General features: G+C 33.5%; 3 protein-coding genes across 5 annotated transcripts; 1 reads left to right on the top strand and 2 right to left on the bottom strand.

Moving 5' to 3' along the window:
• Window positions 1-2191: 2191 nt before the first annotated feature.
• Window positions 2192-5740, top strand: LOC118033356 (tRNase Z TRZ1). Its single transcript, XM_035038304.2, has 8 exons — window positions 2192-2527; window positions 2688-2850; window positions 2951-3021; window positions 3129-3224; window positions 3552-3665; window positions 4713-4781; window positions 4865-4939; window positions 5382-5740. The coding sequence occupies exons 1-8, from the start codon at window positions 2285-2287 to the stop codon at window positions 5454-5456; spliced, it is 906 nt and encodes a 301-aa protein (XP_034894195.1). The 5' UTR covers window positions 2192-2284; the 3' UTR covers window positions 5457-5740.
• Window positions 5741-6298: 558 nt separating this feature from the next.
• LOC118033357 (uncharacterized) lies at window positions 6299-8424 on the bottom strand. Its single transcript, XM_035038307.2, is given in 3 exon segments — window positions 6299-7422; window positions 7424-7964; window positions 8269-8424. Coding segments are annotated over 2 exon segments (1194 nt in total). The 5' UTR covers window positions 7943-7964; window positions 8269-8424; the 3' UTR covers window positions 6299-6747.
• A 1718-nt stretch (window positions 8425-10142) lies between these two features.
• On the bottom strand, window positions 10143-15438 carry LOC118033358 (probable aldehyde dehydrogenase). Of its 3 annotated transcripts, none has more exons than XM_035038308.2 (16): window positions 15271-15438; window positions 15112-15191; window positions 14916-15019; window positions 14762-14829; window positions 14627-14684; window positions 14376-14489; window positions 13954-14037; window positions 13607-13711; window positions 13391-13504; window positions 12766-12897; window positions 12577-12672; window positions 12302-12391; window positions 11918-12127; window positions 10715-10825; window positions 10498-10577; window positions 10143-10414 (listed from the first exon to the last, which is right to left on the bottom strand). In XM_035038308.2, exons 1-16 carry the CDS (start codon window positions 15345-15347, stop codon window positions 10276-10278), a joined length of 1662 nt encoding a protein of 553 aa, XP_034894199.1. In that variant the 5' UTR covers window positions 15348-15438; the 3' UTR covers window positions 10143-10275. The 3 variants fall into 3 exon arrangements, with proteins under 3 accessions (XP_034894199.1, XP_034894200.1, XP_073260854.1); XM_035038309.2 differs by having other exon boundaries at window positions 12577-12666; window positions 15271-15437; XM_073404753.1 differs by having other exon boundaries at window positions 12577-12897.
• Between the last annotated feature and the right edge of the window lie 724 nt (window positions 15439-16162).

Here is a 16162-nt window from a genome sequence, read left to right as displayed (position 1 = left end):
TTTTTTTACTCCTCTTATTTCCTACACAAAACAAATGAAATTATTTCATAAAACTTCAAATAATTTAGTAATTACTAAACTGAGATTTAAACAAATTAAGGATTAAGGATCATGACAAATGACATGAAGTTTTGTTTTCTTCCACTCATCACTAGCAGAAATTGTTCATAATTCATTACTATAGCCCACACCAGTTTTAGAAATGAGCTTCGTCCATATCCTCCAATCATTTTTGCAACCATCCCATTTGTTCTTCAATTGTATCTTGGTGAATGTATGACAAGTTTGTTCTTTGAAAGCTGTCAACAAATATTTTCAACTAGCTTTGTTGAAATGAGTATTTGGTTTCATTGTCATGCCAATAGCATTGATGCAAGGGTCACAAAAGGTATGCAACATTACTTTAGTCCAAAAAGCTTTATCTATAGTTTCAGAACCTTCCATTTCTAGTTGGATAACATATTTGAAAGCAAACATAATGAATTATAACATGTTTAGAATTTGACTAATCTTGGATGGAAGTATAGTTAACATACAAAAATTCAAACAATCAACAGAGTAAACAACATTGAAATGAAAAGAAAAAGACTTTCAATCCCAAAAATAAACTGAGACCATCAAATATATATATATATATATATATATATATATATATATATATATATGGTAGTTAGATCAAACATGTAATGCAATGTATAATGACATCAACTAAAATTAATTACCATTCTATCAAAATTCTAACCTTTCCATAAAACAAGCTACTCTAGAAAAAAACATTACACATTACTTCTGCAAATCTTCATGAAAAATTGGTACAAAAATAAGAGACAAGGCATACTGTGTATTTGATATTAATGATACATTGATTGACAAGATTAGTGCCATTTTGATCTAATATAACATGAGATAATTGTAATGGTCCTTTACCAATGTAATGGAAAAATAAATAGATAGCACAGTTTCTTCAACCAAAACCCATCACAGACCAAACATCGAATTAAATTGACTACAATTACTTTTTATATCAAACCAGGAAATTGTTTATTGTTTCTTATAAACCCTCTTAGCCCAATTCTAAATTCTCAAAAGAAACCATCCATCAAAGCATTTTATAGCATCAAGTCCTAAAAGAATTAAAATGAAGTAGCACAATTTTAGCCTAAAAGGACAATAACAAAATCAAAATTAATAGATTGTAAATAAGAACAATCAACAAAGTTTGTAATATTGTTAAGACAGAAATGCAAATGACCTAAAAATATAAATGGTTAATTAACCTAATTCACAACACTCAATTTTTTTTTCATATTGGCATGCGAGAAAGAAATGGCTGTGTTTAATTAACCTACATCACATCACCATATATTTACAATATTGTAAACAAGAACAATACACAACACCAAAACTTTAATTTATATATTATTAAAAACAAGTAATTAGTTAAATATTTGTAGAAAAAGAAACACATTCTTAATTTTATAGCACCTTCTCTTTTGTTCCCAAATAATTTTTCAGCATCTCCTTGTTTTTATGCCTCTAAAATCAACTCAGATCTATAAATAAATTCATCAATAATAAATACAAAATTATGAGAAGAAAAAAAATTGAACTTCATTTGTTTTTTTTTATACAACTACAAAATAAAGAGATTCCAGATCGTGTATTAATTTTGGTGTTGTTTATAAAAAAGACAAGCACAAAAGACATACAAAACTATTCATAGTGAAAGCAACAAAAAAAAAATGAAAAAAAAAAATTACCTTTTAAAACATATCTATAAAACCAAAAAAATGGAAATTTATGTTGGGTAGAATTAAAAAAGAGAAATTATTTTTTGATAGTAGAGGAGAGAATACAGTCCAAAAAGACAAAAATCTTAAATTTTTTTTTTAGAGAAGTGAGGAATTTGATCAGTCAAAGTACGATTACAAGGTATTTTTGCTTTGATTTTTTAGATTAATCGTTAAGGTTTTGAAAAGTTTGATATTTCAATAACTTTTTTTATTTATTATCTTCAGAAGATATGTGTTTTGTTGGTGTATCTTAAAAAATAAGATAAGATGTAGTTGCAAAGCTCAATTTTCTTGCTTTTGTCGTAATTTTACATATTTGAGGTGTAATTTTACATATTTGTAATTGAAAATTCAGTAGTTAAGGGACCTAATTAAGAAATTACATGTAGTTGGTGTACTAATCTAAGATTTGCCCAATAATTCAAACCCCTTGTTCTTCTTCTTCCCTTCTAGCTCGTGCCCCGTTGGGGGATTTGTCCATAGGAGAAGAGATGGAAAGAAGAAAAGAAAGAGGAGAAGAGAACGAGAGTGATGATTCAGTTCGGGAAAAGAGAAAGGAAGAAGAGACGAAAAGAATAATTGAAGGGTACCCAGTGGAGGGATTGTCAATAGGAGGGCATGAAACTTGCATTATTTTCTCTTCTCTCAATATGGCTTTCGATATTGGTCGATGCCCACAACGTGCTATCTCACAGGACTTCCTTTTCATCTCTCATGCTCACATGGATCATATTGTCAGTTCTTTCTTTTCCTTCAATTTTTCTTTTTCAAGAAAGTTTCTCTCAATATAGCTCCTTTTTTTTATCCTTCTGAAATGTTCTTGGTTCTGATTTCAATTTTTTTGTTATAAGTAATGTCTTTGTAAGGGAATTGAATCCAAGCTTTTTTTGTTAGGGAGGACTGCCTATGTATGTTGCCACCCGTGGCTTATACCGAATGAAGCCTCCAACAGTTGTTGTGCCCACTTGCATCAAAGAAACTGTCGAACAACTCTTTGAGGTGCATAGGAGACTTGATGGGTCAGAGCTCAAGCATCACCTTATCGCTCTCGATGTCGGTAATGTCTTGTGTCCTTAGCTGTATGTTTTAGTTTCCCCTGGTTACATACATTTGTTAGTAATTTTGACTCGTGTTGATAACATAGCTTGTAATTCTAGGACAAGAGTTTTATGTGAGAAAGGACCTTAAAGTAAGAGCATTCAAAACGTACCACGCAATTCAAAGTCAGGTTGCTCTTATATTTCTCGTAATTTTTAAGAAATATTCTTTTGGTTGAGCATCTAATTTTAGCCATGCTGAGTTATTTGATTGGTAACTCTACTTGAGGTATTGCAGGGTTATGTGGTTTACTCTGTGAAACAGAAACTTAAGCAGGAGTACCTTGGCCTTTCTGGGAATGAGATTAAAAGCTTGAAGTCATCAGGTGTTGAGGTTCGTATTTACAGTTACTGGACGGGAAGAAACATTTTTCTTTTCAACCAAATTCATAAAGCCTTAGTTGATTTTCCCCCTCAAAACTCCCCAACAGATGTTTTAAGTTTAACTTTAAGGCATTTCTCTCGCAAATTTTTAATCCAAGTCATGATGCATGTTTTTTATTATAACAACCCCTTTTTCTCTTCATGTTAAGAGGGGAGGATAGAGAGTAAATCACTGAGATTTAGGTTTTCATGATTGTGATTTTTGCATTTACTGCTATTATAGATTAGTTGCTCTTCTATATGTTATTCATCACCTGAAAAATTTGCTCATGGACAGATTACAAACACTGTAACTTCTCCTGAGATCGCTTTTACTGGTGACACCATGTCAGACTTCATTATCGATGAAACCAATATTGATGTTTTGAGGGCCAAGGTTCTTGTTATGGAGGTACATCCCTTTTATTATTTCTTGATTTTGTTACTTGATATCTTTCTCATCTTCAATTCCTATGTTTATGAAGTGAACTTATGCTTTTAAGCATAGTAATCATAAACCGAGTAAAATCACATGCATTGTAAAAGTCTGCTTAGCTTACAGCTGGTAGCTGAATATTATTACCTTGATCACTTTCTTTTCGAGTTGGACTTTTCTGCTATCTATTGTATGTGTGGAGTTCATGCTGTGCCTTTAAGATTTTAGTTGGTGATTATAAGCTGCTAGTTTTCTCAACCATGTTTGTTTGGTTTAAGCTTCCATATGGGCCATGATAGTTGTATTAGAATTTATCCTTGGGGTATATTTGTCTTTGTTTATTGAGGTGTGTATTGCCTTTCAACTCTATAGCTCTATAAATACGACAAGACAATGGGATGTTGTAAAATTTATGAATGGGATGAGATACGTACAATAAATTAGGTGATTTAAATGCCTATAACTGGGGAACTTGTAGCTCTATTACTTATGGTATGCTCAAAGCAGCCATATCATATTGTTTGAGATAAGTAAATGAAAAAAATTAAGGATCAAAAGACTCATCAAATATAATTTTTTAAAATTCACATCTGCATAGTACTTGTTAAGGCATGGTTGATTATTAATGAGATATTTTAAAGAATTGTGTTTTGTTTTCTAACTGCCAACTCTTGATGGCAAACTACATGTTTATTTGCAAACAATTTCAGAGAAACTTTTATGCATAAAGTGGCCATATCATATTTTGTTTGAAATAAGTAAATGAAAACAATTAAGGAACAAAAAACGCATCAAAGTTAATTTAATTAAACTCGCATGTTTACTCCACACGGTGCTTGTTAAGCCTTAGTTTTGTTGATTATTACTGAAATAGTCTAACCTTTTGTTTATGAAACTGCCAACTCTAACTTGGCTGACATCATGGTGATTGGGAATAATTTGGATGAAATTTTTCTTGTTTTAGTTTGCATTTACATAAGACATATGGATGTTTATCATCTCATTGTCCCCTGTCTCGTGCAGAGCACCTTTGTTGATGGCACAGTAACAGTTGAGCATGCTAGAGATTATGGGCACACTCATCTATTTGAGGTAAAGTTATCTCTCTTCTTTATTGCCTGCAATGCATATCTTTTTAAGCTAGTAACATTATGTTTCTGATATACATCTTTCAGATAGTTAACTATGCAGACAAATTTCAGAACAAAGCAATCCTTCTAATTCATTTTTCAGCTCGTTACACAGTGAAGGTATATTTCTGATGGTTCCTTGTGCTTATTATGGGATATAGCTTGATGCCTTTATCCAAACTCTAGGAATAACCATTAAAGTAAAGAAAAGGGGCTCCAAGAAATGAAGAACCTGTCACCCTTAAACAACTTCTTGTATTGGTTTGTGAAGTTGATTAAATGTTAGAATTCCAATCTCAAGCTGATGAAATTATCAGCTTTGTGCTTGGATATTGACCTATAGTCAGATAGCACCATTTGATTTGTAGGAATCATTTACTTTTTCTTTCTTCTAGTTCTGCTATCTATATTCTAATGATGATTTCTTTCGAACGGACCAAATGGATTAGATTGTGAATCTGACATTATTCGTTTCTCATTTGTTGTTTTACATGTGATGAGATGTTGTCGAGTGTTATCAATCTTCTCAAGTAAATTGCTGATTTTCACTTGTGGTTACTAGGAAATCCAAGAAGCTGTACAAAGACTACCACAGCCTTTAGCTGGCCGTGTTTTTGCACTTACAGAAGGTTTTTGATGAGATGGATGAGAAAAGAAGTTGAGAAAGCATATTTCTTGGTGTATTTTGTCTCACCGCAAACTCATGCCAGGATTCCTGGCTTTCATTCACACTCTTCAAAAGATTCTATTTAGGTGATAGGCAGGGCTTCTATTATTTTCTTACCCAAAGCTTTCATTTAACGAGGGATGTTGTCTTGTTGTAGAATTTTTGTATCCCTCTAAACGCAAGAATAGCTGTCTCATGTTGTTAGCTCACTGAAAGCTAGCCTTCGATTTTTTTATAAAAAAAATTTCATCCCATGCGCCCCTCCTACTGAGATTCATGGTGCCATCTCTTGTACCCATTTCTCTATTGGGTTTTTTTACAATTGAATGCCTATTATATTGATGAAATTGCAGCTTAGTGAAACAGTCTCACACAAAGTCTTGTTTTCACTTTCGCGAATTATGTCAAATTTGAAAAAAAAGCGCATTGCATCCCATTTTTCAATGGTGGTTTCTCAACAATTTCAGTGAAGTGTTTCCAGCACTAACGTCTTTTACTTTGTTCGCAGCAATTGTAATTTTTGTCCGGTAGTTTGACTGACTTGATGCTATAGCGTCTCAAAAAAACGCATATGCGCTGCAGTCCTCAAAATCTCAAATATCAACAAGTACTAATTTACACCTGAACTTTTCTTCCGATGGGGCACCTATTTTCACCAAGAAAATGAACTGATAGCCAATGGATTTGCCATAGAGATGCTGCTTTGTTACCAGTGGTGGAGCCTCATCTGACCAAGGAACATTAGTTGATATCTGAAATTCATATAGAAATCTAAATCTTTTTTTCGATGAATAATGAGTAGAGTAGAAGCATAGATATAAAATAAACTGATTCATGAATATGCATAGTAATATACCTAATACAGGTCCTGAGACAAAGGATTTAACAGGCGGAAGATTAGATCCAAGCTGGGACAAGCTGATACTTAAAAGCCTCGGGAAACCAATGAAACGTGGGCAAACTAAAATTTTACATTCATCTTATGAGCTAATACATGCCCACATTTTGTCACCCATCTGAAATAGGTGAGCAACGAATTGACCAGACAGAAATTCGCAAACAGGGTAACACAAAAAATTTGATTTAAGCTGTTCAAGGCAATCACTAGCTGCTCTGTCTACCAGAAGATGATAAACACCGAAGACAAAATTTTGGTCCCAAAATCATAAAAATACAAGAGACGTTAGTATTAACCCCGCTTAAATCCAAAATGAAGGCGAAATTACATCGATTGTAGAACGGTAATCGCTTCACCAAGTTCCTAAATCTGCTCACCTTTACTTTGGGTTCTCAAATTCTCAATGACATTTGCTACAGTGCAACTGAGTTTAGCTTCTGAGGCTAGAGAAGCAGCAAATCCCGCAATAGAATTCAGTTCTTCATGGAAGCCAGGATGCAACACCAGTGAGGAGAAGTTTTCATCCAGCACTAAACCAAGACATCTGACAATATCTTCAAGTTTAGGAACCCAATCACAGGCCTTTAGACCCAGTGCACATGAAGCCTTTGGACAGGGACCTGCCTGAGGAAACATCTCATACTTCCTGAGCCATTTCCCCAAATACCTAATCAAACTCATCATCTCTTTACCATTCAGTTTACTAATTGCAGATGTCAATATCGCTTCATCAACAGTTGGCGATGCCAGTAAATAATGCAAACAAAGCTCAGATGTTAAGAACCCATCATGTGCAAGCATAAGCAATATTGATGCATCTTTGGCTATTTGTGATTTCTTTTCTGACAGATTCTTATCGCTTGCCATCTCAATAGCTAACAGTGCCTGGCTCTCCCATTCCTTCCTCACATTCACCATGCAACTGTAAGCATCCTTTGATGGACAAAGAAAATATTTCAAAATGGAAAGCAACTCAGACAATCCGAAATCCGAAGCATATTGAATGGCCAGGGAGAGCAAGTCAGACCTTTTTTTTCGTCACAAGACTCGTGACCAAATCCGAATATGAAGAGTGATCCACAATCCGATTAACAATCAAAGTCTCCACCAAATCCCAGATCTCCAAACTAATACACGCTTTCATAACCAAACCAGCCACATCTCTACCCATCGAAAAACCAACCTTCTCAATCAACACACGAGTATAGGCAGCATCAGAGGAATCAATCCCCACTGCAATACCAGCCTTGTGCCCAATTTTCTCAAGAAATGGAATAAGAATTTCAAAGAAGCCATCCTTGTTAAAATTACTGTGATCCTTGAGCTTCCGCTTTAGCTTAGTGTAGAATTTCTTTCCAGAATCAATGAGTTGGGAATCAGATTGTGAGAGTTGCCATCCAGTAACAGGATTGGCAAGTGATGTGGCATCCAGGTTCTCAAGTGCTGGCTTCAGATTGGAGAAAATATCATCTGTGTTTAAAATTATTGGGTATTCAGATTGGGAGACAACATGGTCAGAATCAGCCGAGGCCTTTGTGATCACTTGAAGCAAAGACATGATGACAAGAAATTCACAAAACCTGTGAAAGAAGCAGTATATAATCTTAGAAACTAATCCGAAAGTATATAAAATTCACAAGAACTTCTATGCCAACATTAATTTTTACGAAAATCTGACAACCAAAGAATAAATCCCAATGGGAACAAAAAAGAGACCCATGAATCGTTATGGTAGCTTAAGGCGATATGAAACAAAACAATGTTAGGAAAAAAAAAAAAAAGAGACCCATGTTTGATTCAGATTGATTAAACAAACAATATGTATATCATATCATCATCAGAAGGCAAAACGTTATTGAATAGAAAAGAGAAGGGAAAGCAAACCTGAAGAGAGCAGCAGCGTTGGAGCGGCTATCGCGGGGAATTCAGCGAGGTGAGTATAAGTTTGCATGCTAGGGTTTTAGGCTTAAGAGGTTTTTCATTAGTGGCTCTTTCCCAGGCTTCTCGGACCCGGTTCAGTCATTGAACCGGGTTAACATTTCTCTAAACACCAAAAAACAAATTGCTTATTTGTCGGCCAAGATGCTCTTATTTGTGAAAGAAAGAACAAATAATAATAATAATAATAACTGAAAATCCCCAATTAAGATTTTTTTTAGTATGGAGAAATTGTTTTTGGAGTTGGATGGATACAAACAAATATTTTATTAATTTTTTATAAGAGGGTTTTAGAAATCATTTAAAAAATTAGAGTTGAATTAAAAAAAAAAATCATCACGATGATAGCATAGATTTTGTCTCCTTTGTTGTCCAAAATTCACAAAATAATTAGAGAAATGAGCATTTTTATTTAATTTATAATCATGCACTATTTTAAGAATATGGTAAATTTGTAATTATAATCAAAATACTAGCACACTTACTAGACAAACTGACAAAGAGAATGTTTGTTTTTTTTTACTATTTCTGCTTTTGAAGCAGACCACTAAAATAAATTATTTTGTTAATTACTAAAATTTATTGTTGGTGGACACATTACTATTTTTGATTACACAAGGTAACAAAAAGCAAGTTGAAATTGCTTCTCCTTCTTCTTTCGTCTTCATTGTTCATGGCTGAATCAGGTTTGATTCCAAATCTAAATACATTAGATTATGGTACTGACCCAGTAAAATTAAAAAAAAAAAATTATTTTTTTTAATTTTTAATTGTGTTTTATTAAAAAAAAAAACTAATGTTTAACATTATTTAATTACACTATATAATTACATTAGAAGAAGATCACATGATGATGTAGCTTTTACAAAATTTGATCGCAATCCTAATTTTATTTTTTGATAATATTTTACCTGATATTGTTGTACGCTCAGAAAACCATGGAAAACTATAGTATTTGTCGGATGGATTTCATACGGGATAGAATTGCAGATAGTTTAATGAAACAATAAAAAATATTTTATATAAAATATTGTTTATTTCATGATGTAATAACAATAATTAAATCTACAATATTTCAATTAAAAACCATCAATATTAATATATGTATTTTTTAGTTATTTTATAACCTCAATTTGAAAAGCATTATCAATCAAACACATTAAACTATTTTTTATTTAACTTCAATTTCAACCATAGTTTTAACCAAACATATATAAATACTAAACTAACCTTAACTAAAAGTACTTTTTATAAAAATATTTTTTTTCAAACCATAACCACAAAAGCTACTTTATTGGATATTTTTATTCAACAAAAATACTTTAACATAAATTATTAATATGAATAAAATAAATTATAGCTTGATGAAAAATTGATTTTTAAAAAAATTCTTAGTTAACTAACATGTTAAATGAAACCTAAAACCCTATAAAATTGAAATATTATAAAATTTTCTTGTAATTTATACGAGACTTAAAAGTTAAAAATAGACCAACAAATTATCTAAAAAATTAGAAAAAAAAAAGACGCTAAACAAAATAAACCTCAAACTAAACCCACAAATTACCAAAATATTTAGAGAAGAGAGACCCCAAATAAAATAGACTTTGAACTTAAGCCTCAGGCCTCAGGCCCTAGACCTCGAGTCCCAAGCCTTCAGATCTTTTGATCCTAGATCTTGGATCTAGATTTTGGATTTGAATTCGTTGGAAAATAAATTTTAAATCTAAAAATATTATTTTTGATCCACAGCATGAATAATTTTAAGACCCGTAAATATTATTTGTTATCTAGCATATAATTTAACGGTCTAAACAGTCTTTTCTTTAACTAGCAACAAAATTTCACTTTATTTCAAGACTAGAGAAAATTCTGATTGGTTCAAGGATACATGCAATAATTTTCTGTATGCTATAAAGTATTGCAGCTTTTCTTTGTAGTCAAAACAACTCCTCAAGTACTCGGTGGAATTTCCCAACGCTTTGGAAGGGGACCAAAATCATATATCACTTCTCTATGGCAAGACCAAACAAGTTTTATTGCTTCTGGGGTGCCAATCCCGGCACCTCTCGGGTCTCCGGCCGGTCCAAACCTGCCACACATCATTGTATTTTTGACATTTATAAGCAGTTCAGCTTACTTGAACAACAAAACTACTCTGATTCGAAATCCTACCAATGATTCTGTGGAGCTCCAGTTGTTCTTGCTCTTAATCCAGCATAAGTAGTCCCATTCACCGTTTTGCCAATAACTTCCTGGATATACATGTAGTCAATAAACCAACTGAAAGTGAGTAATTAGATCAATCATTTAGGGAAACATTAAACTCTAATAGCAAATTCACTATTGGGAGTGGGGTGGGGTGTGAGGCAAAGATGTTTTGGAGTCTTGCCTGAAGAAACAGAACATCATTTGAAACTACGGCAGCCGTTAAATGAGCATGCATTCTCTCCAAAGCATCCAAAACCATTGGGAGTTGATCTTTCTTGTATTCAGTAATAACCTGGAATCAAATAGAAATGGATCCACCATGTTGATAGCACTTATCTTCTTCTTGTAAAAATACACATTCACATATTACTAGAGAAGAAAATCAAGTGTCGTATCTCAGTAGCATGAAGCACACAGAAATTTCTCTAATAATATCTCTCCATATTAGATGAATAGATACACTACCTGATGTGCATCGAATACTTCAAATATGTAATGGAAAGAAATTGGCAGATGCATAATACTTATTGAAGTTAAGCTAATATGAATAGCAACCTCGATATATTTATTAATTCAGAAACAAAATGCCATATTCCATGCACAATGACAAGAAAAAAAATGTTTTTATCAGTTATCCGACTCCTTGCCATATCATATCTTAAACTCATGAAAGTAAATGTCACTTCTGTACTGATCATATTTGTATCCGAACGCTATATCCATGCTTCTTGGGTACCACAACATTGGATTGCATGTGGGTGAATAACAAAACCTTTTAAATATCAAGTCACTCGTAATATACCTTCACAAGGAACAGGTATGAACAACAGTTTTCCAAACCCTGGTTTGTTATTTAATAGTTACATGAAGTACACATATCACAGGATCCTTAGGCAAGCACAAGTAACCTGGCAGTAGTTCCCCATAAAAGTCAGACTATTTTCAAACCATATGGCACAGGCAGTAAACCACAATTTTCCACCCCGTCATTTTATATTTTATAGTTATATTAAGCCAGTATTATTGTCTGTAAAAGATGGCTTAGAGGTGACCAGCAGATAATCCATGTCCTATTTCCTGGTAGTTCCCCATAAAAGTCATAGGCTGTTTCCTCTCAACTAAATAAGATATACAAATTACCACCATTTAAATTATCTCACCACCAGTTTCATATGGACCCCTCATCACCAACTTACAGGTCACAGAATAATATTAACCTTGTGGTAAGACTTTGAAAACAAATTTCAATTAGAAGGCTTGGTCAGGTTTCATCAGCACACTTCTCCATCTTTGCTATGAGAAATAGCCCTCAAAAGAAATATTTAGTAAGAGGTAAAATAAAGCTAGAAAAGCATGACAATTGAAAAAAGAATTCTCCGTTTACCTGGAATGGTCCAAAAATTTCTCTTGTTACAAGCTCATAATTTTTGGCCCTTAAAATTTCTTCAAGAGGAACATAAATGGCCGTTGGTTTGAGAGCGCCATATATGGAAGGAATGGAATGATTCTCCAGAGGTTTTCCACCAAAAAGCAGCCTTGAACCTGGAATCTGAAGTAATTTATTCATATGGTCTAGCATTGCTTCAGTTGTTAACTGCAAAAAGTGAGCAGAAAAACCTGCAGTTAGCATATTGAATCATGATATTATGAGTACGATCAACAAGCTATAACTCAGTTATTAAATAATTTTGGCTAACTGATGAAAAGTATGGAAAGAAGAAACCATATGTGAACCTAACACCATTCTATAAATAACATTCATACTTACAGTGAGAACAGGGCCAATAGTTAGATCCTCTAATTTCCTTCTCTCTGCGAGATCCTTCATTTTGGATACGAGTGAAGTAGCAGACCAGTTCTACACCAGTGCACATGCATATTAATAGAAAGAAAAGAAAAGAACCAAATGTCAAGGTACTGAATTAAGATAGTGGCAGCAAAGCTACACAAATGGTAAAAGGTAGATTTACTTATAATAACTCAGCCATCATGATACAAACGAGTAGCGTACTAGACCAAACATAGAAACCTAAAGCAGCTAACCTCATGCATGAATAGAATTGACTGTGCAGAGCACTTCTGACCGCTGCATGCATATGCATCCTGGTCACAAACCCAAGCAATGTAATCTACCTGCCACTCAGAAACCGAAAGAGATGATTTGAAATCAGCCCTGATCCACAAAAAAATTATTGTTGAAAGTAAATAATATTTGCAAGAAACTACAGATACCTCATTAACATCTGGTCCTAAAATTTTCCAGTCAAATCCAGCATCTTCCAATTTAATCTGACCCTTCAAGTCAACAGCCAACTTTTCTGCAACTTTTGAGCTACCGGTGAAGAGGGTCATTTGTGGATTTGCCTATAAGAGTTACATAGAGACATCTATTAAAAAAAATGAGATTTTTCCCGAAATCGTTATTGTGAAAATTTTAATCACCAGGACAGATCCACAAATATCTATCATCATCTGTTATTGTACAATGTCTGATAAAACTATCATCATGTACATTTGTGCCTCCACCACACTTCCAATGCCTTAATTCCACAATAAATAATCATAGAGTAAGATACAGACAAAAACTTTGGCTTCAAGAAACTCTTCCAATTTCCAGTTTAGTAATGACAACTATATTTAATTATGATACAACACAGGAGGGAAGAATAGAAATGCAATTTCTCCATGGCATAGAACAATTTCACCAGAAAAGTCGGAGCTAATAGGTTAAACAAAAATATACGAACTAAACTAAGTAAAAGAAAGTGCATTATGCTACATAAAAAATGTCTTGGATGATATTAACAGTAACTGTTCAAAGAAGAAGAAAAAACCGGTCATATCCTATAGAACCAACCTCCAACAAAAGCTTGTTCATCGTCTTCCCATCAGAATTTATGAAGTCAACATCACTCAAAGGCATTCCACAGTGATGGAGTAGGCGTATCATTTGCTCCATAACAATGCACACCTAAGAAACGTATCAGATCATGAAGTCATAATCTGCACAAAAACACCTCAAAATGGAAAGTGGAAACAAAACAACAATTGTACATATCATCAACTATCATACCTTGCTATCAACTTTAAGAATGGGTTTGTTGCCCATATATAACGCTCCCATCAACTGAAGTACAGGAATCTCTAGTGGGAAATTGAACGGAGTAATAATTGCAACCTGCATACAAATTCTTTCATACATGTGAATGGTGAACTGTGTGCATTTAAAAAAAAAAAAGAATTTAAAAAATATCCACCTGCTCTCTAATAAATTTTTGCATGCATTAACTGATTGCATATTGAGTAACTTAAGCTAGACTAAAGATCAGATGGCATAAACTGGTTGAGAAATAATTTGATCCCTTATTGATCTCCAAATTGTTATTATTAACTGAAAAATATGGCACATTAAGTACTTACAGGACCATAAGGCCACCGGAAACCATGACTTTGCTGTCCAAGATGATTTCCTGGCACTGCAAAAGACCTTGCCAGGAAACGAACCTGTGACATGCAGAGAAATGTTTTTGAAGGAAAGTCAGCAAAACATTGCAAATAATATCTTCAAAAAAGAAAAGGAACATGTAGGATAGAAAATATCTTATAAATGGACCTTTTGAATCAAGAAAATGTGAATTGTTATTAGCCGTAGAGTGCAGGAGAGGGAGTTATGCATGCAGGAAAAATTCTCAAATAGAATGATCAATACCACACCCATTCATCTCAAATGGGAAACAAAGCATAATAAATCATATTCTAGGTAATTCAATATCAATATGCCATTCAGCAAGAATTTACCTTTCTGAGGCAATTGTTGTTTAGAAAGGTTTGTCTTAACTCACCTGATCACCTGAGAAATTCTCCAGAAATTTTTGAGTAACTTGCACTTCACCAAGAGCTTGCTGGTAACTCTTAGGCGCAACCCTTTGAATTAACCTGGTGAAGAAATCAGAAACCTGAAATAATCACCAAAGGGATTGCATCAACATTGACAAACAAAATTAAACAAAAAAAGAATCAGTAATAGAATTTCCAATTGAAAAGCATTAAAAAGAAGAATGAAGACATCATTCTTTGACTCAGAACAATTAACCTTTGGAACCGAAAGCATGCGGGCTGCCTTGGCAGTTATGTCTCCATATAAAAGATACCTGCCAAAAATGGTCATCAAGTTTCCATTTCCAAGGAACAATCATGATATAGTCTATCAACAATACATAGAAAAAACCTCTCTGGTGATTTAAAGGGATTGTGCAGTCCATGCTTGGGACACTTCGACAAACTCTCTACAAATGGCTGCATAATAATTATCCCAACAGTTCAGTAGAAATGAAGGCCAAACATATTAAAAGGATGTTTGTGACACACACACACACACATACCTGAGTTCCAGTTTCATCTATCTCAGCAATTTTAATGAATGGTTCTCCATTTAAAGGATCCACAATTGTATTCCAGGTTGACGATCCTGTCCATTTACCCTGCACTATTATACCAAAAAAAAAAAAACACATTTTCATTCATTCTTCAATCATTATTTCCTCCAAAACTTGAGAATCTATTTTAGCGAGTACGTACCCAAGTTGTGTACTTTAGCGGGTTGAGAGCCAGAAATACCTTCAGCATCTACTGTTGCAAAAGGTATGGAATGAACAGATCTGCAACAACAGATTCCCCCCTCATTTAAACAATTGTTACAAAATCCTCAATTCAAAAACAAAACAAAACAAAGGGCACCTTGAGAGATTGAATGAGCTAAGCCAATTTCTTGTAGCCTTTTGGGATGCTCTGCAAACCAGGAATCCATACATCATCCTGGGCTCTTGGTAAGAATGGTCTGTCTTCTCTCAGCGCCTTGTTACGGCTTTTGCTTTTATAAGTTTTTTTTTTGTGGTAATCTGGAACTTTTTTAGCCGCTCTGCTCTGCCTGTCACTTTCTAATGCCACTTTCTTTTGTATTTTTGAAAAGATTAGGTTAGTCCCCAATTATTCATATTTATTCTACTGAGTCCTCTGACTTTTTTAATTTATCAATTAGATCCCCATCTGTATAGCCTTTCTCTAATTACATCCTTCTGTTAAAATAATCGGAATTAACGTTAACATTGTTTGTTCTTGTTTTCCTTACTCAAACTAATTTCCTTTTTTAAAAAATAAATGGTATTCAATTCCGAATTAATTACCAATTAATTACTTATTTGGTCAAAAAATCTTTGAATATTTAGATTTTTAATAAGTAAATCTAAATATTTTTTTTTAAATGCCAAAATTCCACCTTCACAGTTTTTTCTCATACTTGCACATGAGTAATCATAATATAGTATACAAATTGTTGTTATAATTGGGTATTTTTATACCTAAGAGTTGAGAGAAATTAAGGTAGGTTAAAAAATGAATACCAAGTGCACTACTTAATATTGTCTCTGATTACTTTTAAGAAATTGCAGAAGGATCTGAACGAGGAAAGATGTAAGGAGGGGGATCCAATTGAAAGGAGTGTAGTGTGAGGACTGATAAGGAAAACAAATATAATTGGAGGAGTTGAATTGAGGTTTGCCCCTTTAACCTTGGTGGATCCTACTTCAACTCAAACATCCTACTTCGACTCAAACATTTGTGGTAAAGATTC

This window comes from Populus alba, chromosome 15 (assembly GCF_005239225.2).
Source record: "Populus alba chromosome 15, ASM523922v2, whole genome shotgun sequence".
Taxonomy (NCBI): Eukaryota; Viridiplantae; Streptophyta; class Magnoliopsida; order Malpighiales; family Salicaceae; genus Populus; species Populus alba.
Note: the sequence above shows the minus strand (reverse complement) of the source record. Positions and strands in the feature narration are given on the sequence as shown.

Coding starts and splice junctions, on each gene's coding strand:
- LOC118033358 (XM_073404753.1), bottom strand. CDS start 15,347: ATGATGTATGGATTCCTGGTTTGCAGAGCATCCCAAAAGGCTACAAGA. Junction 14,490..14,626: donor GCATGCTTTCGGTTCCAAAG/GTTAATTGTTCT, acceptor TGATTATTTCAG/GTTTCTGATTTCTTCACCAG. Junction 10,826..11,917: donor AAATTTTTGGACCATTCCAG/GTAAACGGAGAA, acceptor ATTTGATTCCAG/GTTATTACTGAATACAAGAA.
- LOC118033356 (XM_035038304.2), top strand. CDS start 2,285: ATGGAAAGAAGAAAAGAAAGAGGAGAAGAGAACGAGAGTGATGATTCA. Junction 2,528..2,687: donor ATGCTCACATGGATCATATT/GTCAGTTCTTTC, acceptor TTTTTTTGTTAG/GGAGGACTGCCTATGTATGT. Junction 4,782..4,864: donor GGCACACTCATCTATTTGAG/GTAAAGTTATCT, acceptor TACATCTTTCAG/ATAGTTAACTATGCAGACAA.